This window comes from Monodelphis domestica, chromosome 2 (genome assembly GCF_027887165.1).
Source record: "Monodelphis domestica isolate mMonDom1 chromosome 2, mMonDom1.pri, whole genome shotgun sequence".
Lineage (NCBI taxonomy): Eukaryota > Metazoa > Chordata > Mammalia > Didelphimorphia > Didelphidae > Monodelphis > Monodelphis domestica.
In genome coordinates, this window is record NC_077228.1 from 509,192,066 (window position 1) to 509,211,331 (window position 19,266).

General features: G+C 41.5%; 1 protein-coding gene across 1 annotated transcript in view; it reads right to left on the reverse strand.

The window, feature by feature from the left end:
• Nucleotides 1-466: 466 nt before the first annotated feature.
• The window catches only part of TRARG1 (trafficking regulator of GLUT4 (SLC2A4) 1), a 31,808-nt gene continuing 13,008 nt past the window's right edge, over nucleotides 467-19,266 (reverse strand). The window contains exons 2-3 of the mRNA XM_007485728.3: nucleotides 11,096-11,228; nucleotides 467-5,324 (exon numbers count right to left, since the gene is read on the reverse strand). Of these exons, the coding sequence (XP_007485790.1) occupies nucleotides 5,308-5,324; nucleotides 11,096-11,228 (150 nt within the window). The 3' untranslated portion in view covers nucleotides 467-5,307. The remainder of the gene's footprint in view (nucleotides 5,325-11,095; nucleotides 11,229-19,266) is intronic.

Genomic DNA, 19,266 nt, shown 5'->3' on the forward strand with positions numbered 1-19,266 from the left:
ATCTTAAGAGGTCATCTAGGCCAACCCCCTCTTTTTTTAGACCCTCTCTTTCAGCCTTTATATCAATTCTAAGCAGAAGAGCAGTAAAGGCTAGGCAATTGGGGTTAAGTGACCTGCCCAGGGCCATACAGCTAGGAAGTATCTGAGGTCAAATTTGAACTCAGGCTCTTTGACTCCAAGTTTGGTATTCTATCCACTCTGGAAGAGACCTTGGAAATTATCTAACCCAATTCCCTCTTTTGACAGATGAGAAAACTGAGAAATTCAGGGACATACCCAGGTTTGAACTAGTAACATGTCAGAGGCAGGATTTGAACCCAGATCTTTGCCTCGAGGGCCTCTCCCCGTTTCCCCACCTTGAAATGTACTCCTGAGAATACATAAGAGTTATCTCAGGCCAACTTCTTCTTGAGGGATTGCTTCTCTTGTTTGGTGTTTCTCTGTACAGAACAGACAGACTCAGAGATGACCGTGCATGTTTAATTTTATTTTTCCCATGCCAAGCAACAAAACCAAAGGGACATTGCACATTCTACATTGTTTCATCCCACTGGAAGAGAATGGTGGGTGGAGATGGAGGTGGGAGGTGGAAGGGATTGACTAGAAGTCACAAGCTGACATCCCTGACCAGTTCATGCAGTTTGGGGTGATTGACAAGGAGAGCCACCGGGACTTGGTAACTGTCCTCCAGCAGAGGGTGACATGCTAACTGCCATGTGTGTATGTAATTGTAGGAGAAGAGAATGAGCAGAGGAACCCAGTGTCCTTCCACCCTCACCCTTCACTCCACATACAAATCATAAGGATGAATCTTGGGTACTTCGGTCAAGCCACTGGTTTGTCAAGATGATCAATGGGGATTCTGAATGAAGGAAACCCAAGCATTCATTTGGTTTCTTGGAAAGAAGTCCTACCCCAGGCCCAGAGCAATTTCTCAAACTGACTCACTTCTTTGCCCAAAGGCCCTCACCAGAGAGGCCTGGGGCAAATCAAGGCAGTTGTGGATTAACTAGAGGTGATTTCACCTGACAGACCTTTGCCAGGAAAGTCATAACCTACCCCTAGCTTGGGGTCTTCCTGCCTGGAGTTTGCCTGGGTCATTGTGTCATCCTAGGAATAAGTCCTGGCTCCAAAGCCAAACAATCTGGATGTAACCCAGAGCCTCTGACACTTCCCTATCTATGTAACCCCCATCTGTGAAATGAAGGGTTTGGACCAACCCAGTCCTGAGTTTCCTTCCTTCCCATCTAAGAGCTTGTGATGTCTGTTGCTCTCTTCCCTCCTTTCTCACTTTCCATTGCCTTCCATCAGAATCATGGCTGCTTGAATTGTAAGTTGACCTAGATTCTGTGTGGGTAGGCAGATGGACAGGTACATGGGTAGGAGGTACTTTCCATCTTCTCCCAGGTGAACTGAATGTGTCCAAACCCTTCAAAGATAGAAATATTCATTTCTCACATTTCCTACTCATCCTCCCCTGATGGATCAGCTGCCATCCTACCCAGAGGCAGCGGTTAGAACCAAGGACTCTCTAGGGCCCATTTTCAGCTCATAAAATATATGATTCTGGGATTTCCATTGGTCTAAGACTTTGTTCTTAACAATAATGAAAAAAATTCCTTCTAGGAATAATGAACTGGAGGAATTCCATGTGAAATGATATGACCTCCAGGAATTGATGCAGAGTAAAAGGAGCTGAACCAGGAGAACATTATACACAGAGACAGTTACACTGTGGCACAATCGAATGTAACTGACTTTGCTACTAGCAGTAATGCAAGTATCCAGGATAATTCTGAGGGACTTATGAAAAGAACACTATCCACATCCAAAGAAAGAACTGTGGGAGTAGAAACACAGAAGAAAAACATTTCCTTAATCACATGGTTTGATGGGGATATGATTGGGGATGTAGACTCTAAATGATCACTCTAGTGCAAATATTAATAACATGGAAGTAGGTCTTGATCAATGATACATGTAAAACCCAGTGGAATTGCTTATTGACTATAGGAAGGGTTAGTGAGGAGGGGAGGGAAAGAATATGAATCATGTAATCATAGAAAAATATTCTAAATTAAATAAATAATTTTTTAAAATTCCTTTTAGCCTTTTCTCATGAACTTCTTTCTATTCATTGATCTCTAAAAACAGTAGGCTTATCCTAATGTGACTATCCTAGTCACAGGATTTAGAGCTGGAAGGAACCTGAGAGACCATCTGGTCATAGGACCATCAACTCAGGACCAGAAGATACCTGGGAGGACATTTAGGTGAACTTCCTCATTTTACAGGTAAGGTAACTAAGGCCCAGAGAAGGGAGGGACTTGCCCAAGGTTCCATATGTAGTAAGTGTCTGAGGTATGATCTGTACTCAGCACTTCTGGCTCCAGATCCTATATGCCTTCCACTGTCCCACACTGCTTCCTCACAAGAATTTCTCTCTTTGCCCTCAAAACCCAATCCACTGCTTCTTCTTTCTTTCTCCTGCCTCCAGGTCCACATCCTTCTTCTCACTTCTATTGTTATTCAGTCATTTCAGTCATGTCTGACTCTTAATGATCCCATTTGGAGTTTTCTTGGCAAAGATACTAGAGTGGTTTGCTATTTCCTTCTCCAGCTCCTTTGACAGATGAGGAAACTGAGGTAAACAGGGTTAAGTGACTTGCCCAGGGTCACATAAAAAGTCTCAGATATGATTGAAAAATGACTGAACCTTGTTGTAGAGAACTCCTTCAATTCCCCATTTTAGGTAAATGCCTAAGGGAGGTCTAGAAAGACCAGAAGAAGAGAGCCTCAAAGTCCAGGTATATAGAGGCCTTGGGCTCACTCAAAATTGGAATCCAGAAGAAAGGATCTACTTTATTTATCCCATAAAATCAACATGTTGAGAGCATCAGCCACCCTTGAAGCAGAGTCTCATGTCTAGGCAGAGCAAGCAGATTTCCTACTGTGGGATTTCAGGGCCCTTCTTTAGGGCTTCTCCCATCTGCTTCTAGATACCTGAGATTCTTTCAACCAGGAACAAAGTCTTCCTTCCTCTCATAGAATGAAAAGAGCTTCACAAGTGGGAACTCAAGGATGCATCTTCCTTCTGATGGCTCATTTTGGGTCACCAAAAAGTGTAGAGTATAGAAATGGAAAGGCAGATGGACTGATTTTGGTGGGAGGCATTGCTAACTGACTTTCCCTTCTCCTGGGAATATCCATTGATGTTGATATCAACAGTCTTGGAGGACTACAAGTCATGGTCCACTCTAGCTCATTCCACATTCTGTGAAAACATAATGTCTTCTGTTTATGGGCTGATGTAAGCCCATACCTGCTTACTTGAACTTCCCTGAACATGAAGAATTCACTGATTAGCAGTTCCCTTGTTGATTGCCCTTGAAAACGGTGCTCCGTTCTCTTCATACCTTGTTTTATACAGAGGAGGTCACACAGTAGCTAGCTCCCTCAACTCTGTCTTGAGATGATAAGGACCTCTTTCCCTGACTAATTAGGAGCTGCCCCCAGAGAAACCTGGAGGGTTAGCCAAACCTCAGACAAAAAAAAAAACAACAAGAAAAATAAATATGAAAGACTAGCCAGAGAATACTGAATCTGGAGTCAGGGGACCTAGTAATTATTGCCTGCATGAGTTTAGACAAATTACTTCTCTTCACTAACCCTCAGTTTCCTTCTTGGTAAAATTAGGGAGTTGAATTAAATAACTTCTATGGTCTCTTCCAGCTCTAAAACTATGATACTATGTTGAACAGTAAAAACAATTCACAGACCTGGAAGAAATTATTTTATTCCCCCAGAAAGGGGAATAATCTTAAGCTCCAAAACATGAAGAAGATATATTGTTCCCACAATTATCCATTGGTCCTGGGAATTCCCCACTAGGAGCTTCCTATGCCAAATGAAATAACTGGTCCAGTTCATTTCTCTCTTCTTGAATTTTGTGGGGTTTTTTTATGTCTATATGTTATCTCCTCTCCATGGAATATAAACTCCTTGAAGGCAGAAAATATTTCCTTTTGGTCTTTGAATTCCCAGTACTTAGTGTAGTTCCTGGCACACCAAAGGTGTTTAATAAATGCTGATTGATGAGTCCATACGCAGTGCTGAAAATAAATCAGGATAAGCCTAGAGGAAATTCAGCAATTGACTTTTAAAAAAATGTGTCATCCTTCATTACTCTAGGTTCCTCCTTTGGTTTGGGGATAGGGAGAATATATTTTCCTGTGCTACCTCACACTGGTTAGTGCTTGTCCAGGAAATAGAGAATAGAAGTACTGGGATGAATGTGTCCCTCACAGATTCTTTGGATCACCGATCACAGCTTCCCTTTTCAAGTTAAATTGTCCTCAAGTCCACTGAAAATAGAATGTTTTCAAATTGAATGGTGTCTGGATGTGAATTTCAAGGCCACTTTGTTCTCTAATAAACCCTAAATTCTCTCAATTCTTCACACTGTACCCTTGGCTTTGGGGATGGAGAAATTGGCATTAGTCTTATAGGAAAGTTTCCCCTGTTGCTGGAAGTTGGCTGCAGAGGATTTTTTGGCTGCCCTGGGAATCTACCCTGCTTGTGTCAGCCCCATCCTTGCCAGCTTCTCTGAACTCTCTGGTGCTGAGTTTGGAGGAATGAATGGGTAACAGGGACTGGGGCTGGAGAGGTGGTGGAATATTGCATGCAAATGGTCTTTTTTTTTTTTCAAAAATACAAAAAACAAAGTCCCTCTCCTTGCCTCCTGTGCTTCTCAGGTTCAAGTTCAGGTCTATGTCCACATCCACAAAAGCTTTGTGCTGCTCTCCCTGGCTTTCATTTCTCTGACCTTCCTGACTTCGGAAGAGTATTTCTTCTCAGTCTGGCAGTTTAAGCTTGTTGGTTGAGTTATGTTACTGGCTGATTAAAAGGCAAACAAACAAAAACCCAGTGATTTGAGCAAAAAAAAAGTTGGGAAATTTCTGTGAAATAGCTCACTTTTTTTTTTCAGTTTTGAAAATAAATGTCCTTCCTCTCCTTTCCCAAAAAGTCCTTCTTGTCATTTCCCAGTGGGTCCAGGATGAAATGATCACTGCAAGTTGTCATTGTTGTTTCTCCTTGAAATCCAAGCCCTTTCAACAGTCTGTGTTTGAGTGTGTAGTTTAGGGGGTGTAGCATCACCGCTGGAAGACTTGGGGAATAACTGCATGCCCTCCCCCGGATGGATGGTGCAGAAGTTCGAGGAGTGGCTAAGGGCACTCACTTTCCTGGGGAGTACAGTCAAGGTGGTACCTGAGTACACATTACCACCTCTTTTCAGAAATTCTCCAGCTAATTCTGCTTCCACACTGTAAGAGAAAAAGAGAAACATTGAGCAGCAGAATTCAAGGAAGTGGATTGACTGGACTTTTTTGGGCCTCAGTTTTACCATCTGTAAAATGAGAGCATTAGACCATATGTTCCCTAAGGTCTTCAAACCCTCCCATCTTTTGAGTCGGTTTTGTTGTATTGTGTTGTTTGTTTGTTGACTGGGGCCTTCAATAGTAAGGAGACAAGCCTTCCCTGGCTGTGTGACTGGCCTCTCTGGGTTTCATCAGTAAAGAGAACGGGTTGGGGAAAAAAAGAAACTGAGGGCAATGTAATCATAATGACAAAGGTTGGCCTGGAAGAAGAGTCAAGAAAATGGACCTCCCTCCCTTGTTTGTAGAGGGAGCAGTCTAGGGATGGGCCATATTGAATTCACAAACCATCAGATTTGATTGCTGTTTGATTGGTTTCTCTAAACTGCTTCTTCCACTGTCTTTGAGAACAGTCTTTATTATAAAAGATGGCTTGCTTGGATGATGGGAAAACCAAACCTCGATAAAGTGATAAGAAAAATAAATGAGAATAATATAACAAATAATAAAATAATATATAAATATAATTAAATGTATAAGTATAAATAAAACAGTATATTAATATATAAATAAAACCAATAAATATAAAATGATATATAAATATAAAAATTATATGTGAATATGAAATAAAAATTTTAAATACAAAAATAATTAAAAGAGATGAATTTTTAAAACATCCATTTAAAAACACAAAAGAACAAAAGAAGGACATCTGCCATCACTTATCACGTGTATATATGGGTACATGATTTGGGGTTCAGGCTTTAAAATATCACTCTATTGCAAAAATGAATAATGTGGAAATAGGTATCAAATGATAACATTTGTACAACCCAGTGGAATGGCTTATCATCTCTGGGAGGGGGGAGGAAAGAGGGGAGGGAAAGAAAATGAATAATGGAAACATGGAAAAATAGTTAAAAATTAAAATTAAAAAACACAAAAGAAACAGAGAATTGGGCTAACACATCTTGAGAGGCCCCATCTAGCTCTAAATCTTGAGCCCTATGAACTTTTCTAAGCCAATTTTTTAAACCCTTACCTTTCATCTTGGAGGCAGAAGAGCAGAAAGGACTGGGCAATGGGGATGAAGTGACTTGCCCAGGGTCACACAGCTAAGAAATGTCTGAGGTTAGATTGGAACCCGGGACCTTCCATTTTTAGGTCTAGCTCTCTATCCATTGAGCCACCTATCTGCCCCTTAGCCTAATTTTCTTTATCCCTAAAATGAGAATCTTCATTTCAGTACCTACTGCCCAGAATGGGAGCTAAGATTTTGGTAACGATGCTCTCTGTTGATGTTTGGATGAACACTCAGCCATGTGCTACTGGTTCTCTGTTGTACAGCATGCTCTAACTGGTCCCCCAGTGACTCAGAGTAATGAATGTGCCTCCCTAGGCACCCAGCTTACTACCAGAGAGGGATGTTTCCTGGGGGAGACGTATATCTCATTTACGATTCCAGTTTGTTTATTTAAGATTTCATGAAAGTAACATTCAGCCTTGCTTGTCACATCAGCAAACTCACAAGGGTGTTGGGCTGGGATAGGAATTACAGAACCCTGTTTCTCATTTGGGTGCTTGGGTCTGTGCGTCCATTTAAAACCAGATGGATCCACAGAGATCATCTCAGCCATTCCACTCATTTTACAGAGGAGAAACAAGTTCCAGGAAGGGTAGGTGGCTTGGCTTCTTCAATCCATCCTCCATAGAACTGCCAAATTGATATTCTGAAAACATAGACCCAACCATGTCACTTGTTTTTCCCCACTCTCCTTCCAAAATCTTCAGTGGCTCCCTTTTACCTCCACAATAAAATACAGAATTCTCAATCAGGCATTTTAAACCCTCTCGCCTACCTTCCTGGGCTCATTTCATATTACTTCTCCTCCATACACTCCCTTTTCTGGTCAAACTAGCCTACTGAGGGTTCCTTGAACATGACATTCAACCTCCCACCTTCACATCTCTGGAAAAAATCTCCCATGCCTAGAAATTTCTCCCTCCTCCCCCCAGCCTCCCAGAATCCCTACTGATAGGAACCGTACTCGTGATTTCATTAGTACAGAGATCTCCTAGGGGAGGAAACTCCCTTTACCAGTACGGTATGGCAACCTTTTTTGTAAGTTATCATCTGAGTGCTCAGAGCACTGAGGTTCAATGACTTACCCAACATCAGACAACCAGTATGTCAGAGGTAGGATTTGAACACAGATCTTCTAGCCTTCAAAGCCCAACCAATCATCTATCCTTTGTGCCAGACTGCCTAGCTTCCTACAAAGCACAGTTCTCATTACTTTTCTTTTCTTTTTTTTTTTAACTCTTATCTTCTGTCTTAGAGTTGATACAAATATTAGTTCCAAGGCAGAAGAGTAGTAAGGGCTAGACAGTTGAGGCTAAGTGACTTGCCTAGGGTCACACAGCTAGAAAGTGTATGGGGCCAGATTAGAACCCAGAACCTCCCAATGCCAGACCTGGCTCTTAACCCACTAAGCAATCTAGCTGCCACTAGTTCTCATTTCTTTCTTTCTTATTTTAAACCTTTGCCTTCTGTCTTAGACTCAATACTGTGTTCCAAGGTAGAAGAGTGGTAAGGGCTAGGTAATGGGGGTTAAGTGACTTGCCCAGGGTCACACAGCTGGGAAGTGTCTGAGGTCAGATTTGAAGCCAAGACCTCCCATCTCTAGGACTGGCTGAGCTAACCAGCCGCCCCCCCCCCCAGTTCTCATTTCTTACAGAATTCTTATCGCCTCAGTTATTTGCATTCCTTCCCTCTTGCAATGACTTTGTCTATATTTTTTTGGATACCATTTAAAAACATATAATATAATATGTAATATAATAATAATGGAATACATATCATTTGTTATAAGTATATAATAAGTTATAATAAATATACTTATCCAAAAGAAAAAATTCTCACATTAGATATGCCCCAAAATCCAAAAACAAATTTCCCTCCCTCCCAGCTCTCCTCATTCCCCAAGAAGGCAGGTAATATGGCATAAATTGTACATACATTATCATGTAATATATATTTCCTTGTTCCTCGTGTTGTGGAACAAGATACATAGTGCTTAAACTAGAGAAAAATTCATAGAGGAAATAAAGTGAAGAATGGCATGCTTCAATCTGGATTCAGACTCTGTCTCATTTTATATTTTTTTTAAATCTATGGACATGTGGCGTCCACCCCACAGTAGAACGTAAACTCCTAAAGGGCAGGAACTTCCCCCCAGTATCTAACATGGTGCCTTAATAAATACTTGTAGAAAGGCAGCTAAGTAGCTCAGTGGATAGAGTGCCAGCCTTGGAATTGTGAGGACCAAGGTTCAAATCTCACCTCAGACACTTCCTAGCTGTGTGACCCTGGGGAAGTCACTTAACCCACTTTGCCTAGCCCTTACAGCTCTTCTGTCACTTAGAATTGATTCTAAGACAGAAGGTAAGAGTTTAAAAATAAATAAGTAAATGCTTGTAGAACTGAAATACTCAGGTAACATAGCTATTAAATAAGAGAACTGGGATTTGAACCCAAGACCTATGACTACCAATCCAGAGTTTTCCCCCTGCACCATAATTAATTTGTTTCTCTAGAGTCTCCAAGGCAGACCTGGTGACAATATTAATCATCCTATGAAAGGGAGGTCACCTTCTAGGAAATAAAAAAGATGGGTACCTCCTGGCAGAATGATTGAATTGGGGGCCCTGACAAAGATGAAGTTTGTCAGCTTCAGGAAACACTCAGTAAAATGGAAAGAGTGTGACTCTGGGCAAGTCTTCAGCCTCAGTTGTCTCATCCATGAAATGGGGATGTTAACCATGACTCTCCCCACCATCTTAAGGGGCAGTGGACACCAAAGTGGCTATTTATCTACAGGCAATGCAGGGAAGGAGGGTAGGGATGGAGAAAGGGAATGCATTAGAGCCTTCAAGAAGACAGCTGAGCCTTTGGCTCTGCCCCTGGAGCCCTGGAGTCTCTGGGCTTCCATTCCCCCATCAGGAAGAGATTGATGTCAGTGCCTCCTGGCACCACAGGAAGGAAATGAGCTACTCAACAGTCGCGGTTCCAACTCTCTAAATTCATAAACACTGCCAGCCTGCCTGCCTACCTTCAAGGCTCATTTATGCTTTCTGCACATACCCAGCTAGTGGGACCATGAACCTTTCCCCATCACTCTAAGATTTGTAAAGAGCATTTCTATGTTGGTCCTCACAACAGCCCTGGGAGGAAGGCTCAAGTCATTATCCCCATTTTATAGATGGAGAAATGGAGGATCAGAGAAAGTGCCTAAGATCACTCAGCTGATAAGTGTCAGAGGGTAGAATTTGGACCCAAGTATTCCTGACTCAACACCTCTGCTTCTTCTTTTCCATATAGAATACCTTGATGTACAATGGGCTTCTCAGATCTCAAACTGTGTTCTCATATGACTTTTTGATACTTATGACAACCATGTGAGATGGGTTTCACAGATAAGGAAACTGAGGGATATCACAGAGAAGGAAACAAAAAGATAAAATGGTTTGGAATCAGGGAAGCTAGGTGACTCAATGGATAGAGAGTCAGATAGAGAGACAAGAGGTCCTGGGTTCAAATATGACCACAGATATATACTAGCTATATGACCCTGGGCAAGTCACTTAACCCCAAAAGTCTATCCCTTACTGCTCTTCTGCCTTAGAACTGATACTTAGTATTGATTCTGAGACAGAAGGCAAGGGTTTTTTTTTAAGGTTTTGCGATTGTAGAATTTGGAATTAAAAGAAAATCTAGAAATCACAATATTCTAGAATTCTAGAGCTGGAAGGGTCCTTTCAAGCCTTCCACTCCCCTCAGTTTACAGGGAGAATGCTTGAGCATCTAAGAGAAGTGACTTATACAAGGTCACATGGTACAGCAGCACTTCTCAATAGGTAAAATTGTATGTTTTTAAAAAAAAACCTTTGTTACATGTATAACCTAGCAGAATTGCTTGTCAGCTCCAGGAGTGGGGAGGAAGAGGAAGGGGGAGAACATGAATCATGTAACCATGGGAAAATATTTTTAAAAAAATAAAATAAAAATTATATATGAAAAAATCCTTGGATGTTGGCATCGTGTGTATGAATAAATGAATAAATGAAAAAGCATTTATTAAGGATAGCTAGGTGGCTCAGTGGATTAAGAGCCAGGCCCAGAGATAGGAGGTCCTATGTTCAAATCTGACCTCAGATATTTCCTAGCAGTATGACCCTGGGCAAGTCATTCACCTCCCCCCCCCCCCATTGCCTAGCCCTTACCACTTTTCTGCCTTGGAACCAATACACTTTGATTCTAAGATGGAAGGAAAAGGGAAAGAGAAAGGGAAAGGGAAAGGGAAAGGAAAAGGGTTTGGAAAATTATGAGGATGGAGAATGGACTTATTGGAGAGTGGATGGACAGCTGGCCTCAGGGCCAACTAAAATCTCACCTTTCCAAAAAGCTTTCCCCTACCTCTCTCTTATTGTCTCCCCTCTATTAATTATCTCCTATTTATTCTATACATAATTTGCTTTTTAGGATTTAGGATTGTTTGCCTATTGTCTTCCCCTTTAAATTGCAAGTTCCCTGAGGGCAGGGACTGTCTTCTGAGGCTCTGGGTCAGCCAAACCACCTCCCTTTTTCCTCTTCACTGGTCTAGAGTGAAGGTGTCTCAAAGGGCAGCTGGAGGCCTTCCACCAGCTTTGGAGAGGCTTACCTGTATAGTTGACAGACACATAGATGACCACGATGAGGATTCCTAGGATGATGCAGACAATGCTGAGCAGCCTTGCCAGGCGGCCCAGCCTCCTGGCCCCATCCAGGTCTCCCTGCTGGACACTCCCTCTTGACTGGTAAGGAGGGAAGGCAGAGACAAAGAGGTCATCAGCTGAACAAGGCAGTCATGTCTTGGGGAAACCCTAGAGATAGCTTGAGCTCTAACCAATACCACTCTCTCATGTTCTAGGAGGAATGAGAGCAATAGCATCAAAGCCTGGAGACAAGAAGTATGGTTGAGCTCTGGAATCTGAGGACCCTAGTTCAAATCCTGGCCCTTCTTCTTAACTACCTGTGTGACCTGGGACTTCTTTTCCATGAAGTTCTACTTCATAGGATCATAGATAGGGAACTGAAAGGGACTCACCAAGTCCCTAATTTTATTTTATTTTACTTTAACCATAGAAAAATTAATTTATTCAGGAAAGTAATGGGGTAGAGAGGTGGCTACTGTTGCACCTACTTTAATAAAACCAGTTGGAAGCATCTTTCTGATGAATCCAGTTTCTAGAACCCATTCTCCTTCCCACAATAGTTTCATCCCAATTCCCATCAAAAACGGACTTTCACCCATTGCAACTCCCTGATTTTAAAACAAGGAAACTTGGGGCATCTAGGTGGCTCAGTGGATAAAAATCCAAGTTTGGAAATGGGAGGTCATAGGTTCAAATATGGCCTCAGATACTTTCTAGCTGTGTGACCCTGGGCAAGTCACTTAACCTCCATTGCCTAGCTCTTACCATTCTTCTCCCTTAGAGCCAATAGTATTGGTCTGAAGATGGAAAGTAAGGTTTTTTAAAACAACAACAACAAGGAAACTGAGAAATGACTTGCACAGGGTCACACGAATAGTAAATGCCTATGGTTGTGTTTGCATCCCAGTTTTCTTGACTTGGAGGCCAGTACATGTAACCTCTGTAAAATGAGAGAATCCAATTACTGATTACTTGTATGAACCACTTTGTATCTCTTCCTTATTTGTAAGATGAGGAGGCTAGACTCAATGACCCGTAAGGTCCCTTCTAGATACAGGTGTATGATCTTATGGATCCTAAGGGTGAAGGGAGAGGTCAGTAAGTAAAGCAATGTTCTGGAATTTCCTCTGTGAAGCAAGCAAGCAAGCTTCCTAGTATTAAGCACCTACTGTTGCCAGACACTGGGTTAAGTCCTTTATAGTTATCTTATTTGGTCCTCACACCAACCCTGGGAAGTAGGTGCTGTTATTATTCCCATTTTACAGTTAAGGAAAGTGAGGCAGAAAGTGATTAAAAATGACTTGCCCAGAGTTACACAGCTGGGAAACATCTGAAACTGGATTTGAGCTCAGGTCTCTCTGACTCTGTGCTCAGCTTTCTTATCCATCATGCCACCAGCTGCCTAACCCTGTAATGGATTCCCCCTAAATCTCTGGGAATGTTGAGGCTCTCTTTCATTCCCCTAAGTCACTTAAAGAGTCATCCCTACCCCAGAGAGGGGAGTGGAGTCAATGCGGTATGATGGGAAAAGCTCTTGGTAGAGATGTGGATTTGGACTCTGGTAGTGACACTTGCTTTTTGACCACAGGCAGGTCTCTGAACCTCTCTAAAAATATTATCTATAAGGCTAGGCTCTTGGGATCATAGACTTGGAGCTAGAATAGACCTCAGAGGTCATATCTAGTCCAAAGCCTTCCTCTTCCAAAAGGAAAAAACTGAGGCTCAAAAAGATTCAGGGACAGCACACTTAAACAGGAAGTATCAGAAATTATATTTAAACCCAGGTCTTCTGACTACAGAGCCAGTCCCCTTTCCACACCATCTATAGAGTCCATCTCACCAGGTTGAAGTGAGGGTCCAAGGAAAAATGTTTTAGGGTCCTAGGCTCATAGCAGGAAGAGAGCTCAGAAACCACCAAACCTAACTCTTCCCATTTTACAGCTGAGGAAAGCAAGTCCCAGGGAAGTGAAGGGATTTGCTTAAGATCACACAGGTCACAAATGGCGGCACTTATATTGATGGAAATCTCTTTGCAATATGACAATAACCAACAGCTGTTAGTATAGCATTTCTCTAGGGCAGTACCCTGCACATAGGTCAGGAGTCGCTGTCCTTGGTACTAGAAAAGGGACAAAATGTCATGATATCTTGGTCAATTGACAGCACGTCTGACTGTGGCTGATCAGACTGATACAAGCCTTGTACATAATTAATACTTAATCAGTGCTTATTCAGCAATAATATGGTGTGGACCTCAGCATCATCAACAATTCCCATCTACTATAAACACAGCTTTAGGGTCAGTTGAGGGAATGACTAACTCCTGATCACAAGAGATGGGGTTAAAGCTGATGGAAGACCAGTGATGGAACTCATTAACATTCAGTAACTCAGTGTGGCCTGGAGAAGATGAGATCTCTTTATTGGCATAAGAGCCTCTCTTGGCACTGAAGGAAATGCTGGTGTTCTCCACTTGTACACAGAATAAAATGCATGATGGCAGCATCTTTTCCTTCTCACCCTGATGAGTTGGCCCAGTCACAGCCGGTAAAGCTGTATTTAAGAGATATGATAGTTATCAAATGTGAGATCCTGGTTTGGTGACCAATTATAGTAGCCTTGGCATTCTTTCAACAAACAAAGCCAGAAGACAAAAGTTTAGAAGAAGCAAGGTCTCTGGGCCCTTGGTGGGGTCCAAATCCTGGTTCTGATGCATACTATGGGATCACAGGGAAGTCACCTAAGCACCAGGGCTTGATTTTCTCATCTAGAAAATGAAAAGTTGGACTAGATCACCCTCAAGTCCATTTCACTTCTAAATTGAAGAGCCAATTTTCCTAAAAATATGTTTTTCATGATATCACATGTATAATTAATAGAGTGCTTGCCTTCTCAATGCATGGGGGAAGGACTAGAAGCAAATTCAGAAATCAATTTTTAATGCATCTTAAAAATAAATAAATAATAAATTTGGTTTTTTAAAAATTAAATCAATTTATGAGTCAATGGTCCAGATTATTTAGCAGAGTCACTGAGCTGATATGACAGCTGAAAAAGGATTGGATTTGGAGTCAAGGAACCTGGGTTCAAGTCCTTCTACCTATCTTTTATGGACAAATCATCTTAGTTTCATCATCTATAAAATGAGCCTTATAGGACACACCTATCATCCCTGCTGCTAGGAAGGTTGAAGCTAGCTGATCTCCTAGGCTCAGATGTATTTGAACTGCAATGGGTTGTGCTGATTTGGTGTCCATATGTAATATGGTACTAATGTAGTGTGTTCCTGGGAGGAGGAGGCCATCAAAATTACCTGAGGAGGGCAGGCCCAGCTAGGAAACAGAGCAGGTCCAAGTTCCCATGCCTGTTAGTGATGGAAATAGGCTTATGAGTAGCCCCTGTACTTCTAGCACGGATAAGACTGGGAGGCCAAGTCTTGGAAAAAACCAAAACCAAAGGGAACTGGATTATATGGTGGCTAAGATCCCTTCCAGGGCTAAATCGGTGATCCTTTGATGTTGGGAGATGATCAGGTGAATCCCTGATTGACTTGGTGATCTTTCCAGGAGTGAAACTTGGCTTCATATGTCCATTAACAACCTCTCTAAGAGGAATGGGGGATCATGTACTGGACTATGTCTGTGGTATCTCTTTGAAGTTGAGGAAATCCCCAAAGATGAAAGGGAGACCAGAATATTTGGGATTGACTCTCTGCTAACCCTAATGTAACTTCCTTTCAGAGGAGAACTCAAACTACAAGGTAGTCTGGGGTAATGGTAGGGATATAAAGGACCTTCAGGAGAAAGTTGGGATGCAAGCGATTGGATTTGTTGTTTATTTGATTCTATGAAGGTCTTGTATGTTTTCTGGATTTTCCATGGGTATAAAGGAAAGAAATTGTCCTGTACAATGCATACATTGTCACCTTGAGTGCTTACACACAGAAGCTGAAGACACTTTTAGCTACAATTACACATTTACCTTATACAATTATACATGATCTTGTCTGAGGCTTTCCAGAGGTGACTGTAGTGGAGGTACAATGAATGAAAGGGTTATTATTTGGGGGCAGTGCCCCCAAACTGATCCAAGTGCATATAAATTCAATATAGATTATTGGGTCACAGGTTACACACTAGAAGTTCTGGAGTCAAGGGCAAGAATCAGAAAAATGTACACCCAGTAAGTAGCTCAAAAGGTGCTGTACTCAGATCAACTTTTTTTTAACCCTTACCTTCTGTCTTGGAGTCAATACTGTGTATAGGCTACAAGGCAGAAGAGTGGTAAGGGCTAGGCAATGAGGGTCAAGTGACTTGCCCAGGGTCACACAGCTGGGAAGTGTCTGAGGTCAGATTTGAACCTAGGGATAGGGTCTCCTATCTCTAGGACTGACTCTTAATCCACTGAGCCACCCAGCTGCCCCCAGATCAACTTTTTAAGACAAAATCAGTTGAGTTAGGGTAGGGAAGGACTTCAGACCTTGGGAATCCACTCTGTTGAAGGGAAACAGAGACCCTTGGACACCATGAGGCTATTGCTGAGGAACCACCACCAGGGAAGGGAGAAGGATGAAACCACAGGTAGAAGAGGGGATTGTGAGAAAGCATCATTTGATAACTTCTCATTTTAACTAAATGTTCTTGAAGAATGGTACTATGCTAAATTGTTTCTACCTTCTAAAAGAGTACTGTTGAAGTCAGCGTTCCTCTAAATTTCCATACTCTGGGGCTACACACTAGTTACCTTGTCCTAGTTAAAGTTCTGATGAGTTTTCTTGTTCTAGCTGCATAGAATGGAATCGTGTCCTCTTCACAGTCTCTAAAAGGTGAAGAGTTTCGATTGACCATTCCTGTCCTACTTAAGCCCTAAAGGTTTTTCTAGCAGAGTTTATTTATTTTTATTTTTTTAAAACACTCTTATCAGAAGGTAAGGTCTTAGAATTCAGTATTGGTTCCAAAGCAGAAGGGCAGTAAGGGCTACATAATTGAGGTTAAGTGACTTGCCCAAGATCACATTGGTAGAAAGCATCTGAGGCCAAATTTGAACTCAGGATCTCCCATATATCCAGTTCTGGTTCTCTACCCACCTTGCTTCCCCTTCTGACAGTATCTACACCATCTTAACCTTTAACTTAAAGGGTTTGGGAGAACTGTCCCATTAGAAGATACACAATCCCATCTGTATCATCTCTTTTCCTCAGAACATTCTCTAAGTGGAACAGTGGAGAGACCTCTGAGCCTGAAGTCAAGAAGACCTGAATTTAAATCTAGCCTCAGATACTTACAGGCTCTGTGATCCTGAGCAAGTCACCTAACCTCTGTTTACCTTGATTTCTTTATGTGTAAAATGAAGATAATAATAGCACCTCCTGGGTTATTGTGAGGATCAAATGAGATAATAATTGTAAAGCACTTTGCATAGTTGTTGTTGCTTACATTAAATAATAAGGGCTATATGTTCAGTCATTTTAATTGTTTCTGACTGTGACTCCATTTGGGGTCTTCTTGGCAAAGATATTGGAGTGGTTTGCCTCTTCCTTCTCCAACTCATTTTACAGACGAGAAAACTGAGGCAAACAGAGGTTCAGTGGCTTGCCCACTGAACAGGGTCTGGGGATGCATTTGAACTCCAGTCTTCTTGATTCTGGGCCCAACATTCTGTCCACTGTGTCGCCTAGATGTTCAAGAACTATATAAATGTGAGTTATTATCATTAGATATTTTGCATCACTTTCTCCAAACTAGAAAACTGTCTGGGAAAGCTCCAACCCTGAAATGGGTATTTGTTCTATGGTAAGCTAGCAGTGGCTTCCAATGGTGTTCCTTCCTTATTTTCCAAAATTACCTGGTTGTTTGTTTCATTTGGATTCCCAGATAACTCCCTCCTTTTCTTCTCCCCATTAGAAAAGACATGATATAACAAAAAGATATGTCTACATACAAAACTACGCCTTGCTTCTATTTATCAGTTCTTTCTCTGGAGATGGATATACACAAGTCATTCTTCAGACAATATTTCTGTTGCTATATCTAATATTCTCTTGGTTCTGCTCATTTCACTCTATAATTTCATGTCACTCTTTCCATGCCTTTTATTTTTAAAAATTTGTAATAAAACCTTTACCTTCCATCTTAGGGTCAATACTGTGTATTGGTTCCAAGGCAGAAGAGAAGAAAGGGCTAAGGCAATGGGGGTTAAGTGACTTGCCCAGGGTCACATAGCTAGGAAGTGTCTGAGATCAGATTTGAACCCAGGACCTTCCATACTAGGCCTGACTCTCAATCCACTGAGCCACCCAGCTGCCCCTCTATCCATGTCTTTTAAAAATGACTTGCTCATCATTTCTTACATTCCTAGTCTTCCTCGTGGGACATAGGCTTGCAGATTTAGAGGTGGTAGGAAGTGGAATGGGGGTGAATTAAAGGTCATGGAGACTAGTCCTCTCATTTTACACAGTAGGAAACTGAGGCCTAAGGAGATAAGCCCAAGGGCTTGCACAAGATCATCCAGGTTGTAGAGGCAAGATTTGAATTCAGGTCACATGTCTCCAAATTCAACACTTTTCCCATTGCACTATGTACATGTGTTTCCTCCTCCTCCAATCTTACCTAGAAAATAAGCTCCTCAAGGATGGGGACTATTTCATTTTTTGTCTTTGTGTCCCTAATGCCTGTCTCAGAATAGGGTTTAATAAATTCTTGTTGATTGGTTTGAGGGAGGTGGAGAAAGCCAGCATCTCACTCTGAGACTGGGTTTTCTGGGTCTAATGCATTTTAACCCCATGGGACTTCATACCATTATCTTGAACTCAAGAAGACCAAGGAACTGAGCAATGTTCTTATACACTCCACATTATTTTCTTTGCCCTGTGCTTATACATCCTTAGCTAATGCCCAACTATTATAGGAACCTAGAGAGAAAGAAAGTTGGGGAGCTGGAATTCAAATCCAGGTCACCTAAATAGAAGTTAGTAGGGACTAGATTCTTTTTTGTAAGTCTTTACCTTCTGTCTTAAAATCAATAATAAAGGACAAATAGATTGCTCAGTGGATAGAGAGCCAGGTCTGGAGATGAGAAGTTCTGGATTCAAATCTGACCTCAGATACTTCCTAGCTCTGTGACCTTGAAGAAGTAACTTAATTTCCATAACCCAGCCCTTACCACTCTTTTGTGTTGGAATCAATATACAGTATTGATTCCAAGGCAGAAGGTAAAAGTTAGAAAAAAAATCAATCCTAAGTATCAGTTCCAAACAAGGTAATGATTAGTTCTATTAATCAGTGACACAGAAGAAAGATCACTAGATTTCAAGGAAAAAAAACAGGAGGCAAATCCTGCTTCTGTCACGTACTTAGATAAGTTACAACTTCCCTGGATTTCTCCTCAACCTCTGTTTCCTCCTCTATAAAATAATGTAGTGAATGGTGAAGAGTGCTTAAGATCTCTTCCAGTCCTAAACTTGTCATTCTATTAGCATGAGACTGATTAGAATGTCTTGCCCCTGAGGAATAAATGAGAAATTGATAAGATATTACTTTATAAACTAAAAAAATGCTGACAATATAAATGATTCCTTCCTTCCCCTTAATTTTTCTTTTTTTCTTTAGAATATTTTTCCATGGTTACATGATTCATGATTCCCTCCCCTTCCTTTCCCCCTCCCAGAACTGACACGCAATTCCACTACTTCCCTTAATTTTGATGTAAGGATGTGTTTAACCACAGAATTAGCCTTGAACTGTCCCTGCTGCCCTCAGACCTTCACTGATAGTATACCTTTCTAGGAGAATAGACTCAGAACAGGAGAACTTCCATTCTTCTCTAAGGTTAGTTAGATAGAAGTTAGATAAATCTGGAAATTTTCCGGAGAATTTTGTTGTTGAGTTGTATCAGTTGTGTCTGACTCTTTGGGCTCCATTTAGAATTTTCTTGGCAGATACTGGAATGATTTGTCATTTCCTTCTCCAGTTTTACATATGGGGAAACTGAGGCCAATAGAGTTGAGTAACTTGCCTAGGTTCACACAGCTAGTAAGTGTCTAAGGCCAGATTTGAACTCTGGAAGATGAGTTTCCCTGATTCCAGGCCCATCATTCAGTGCATTATGGCTCCCTCTAGCTTCTTCTAAAGGATAGAGA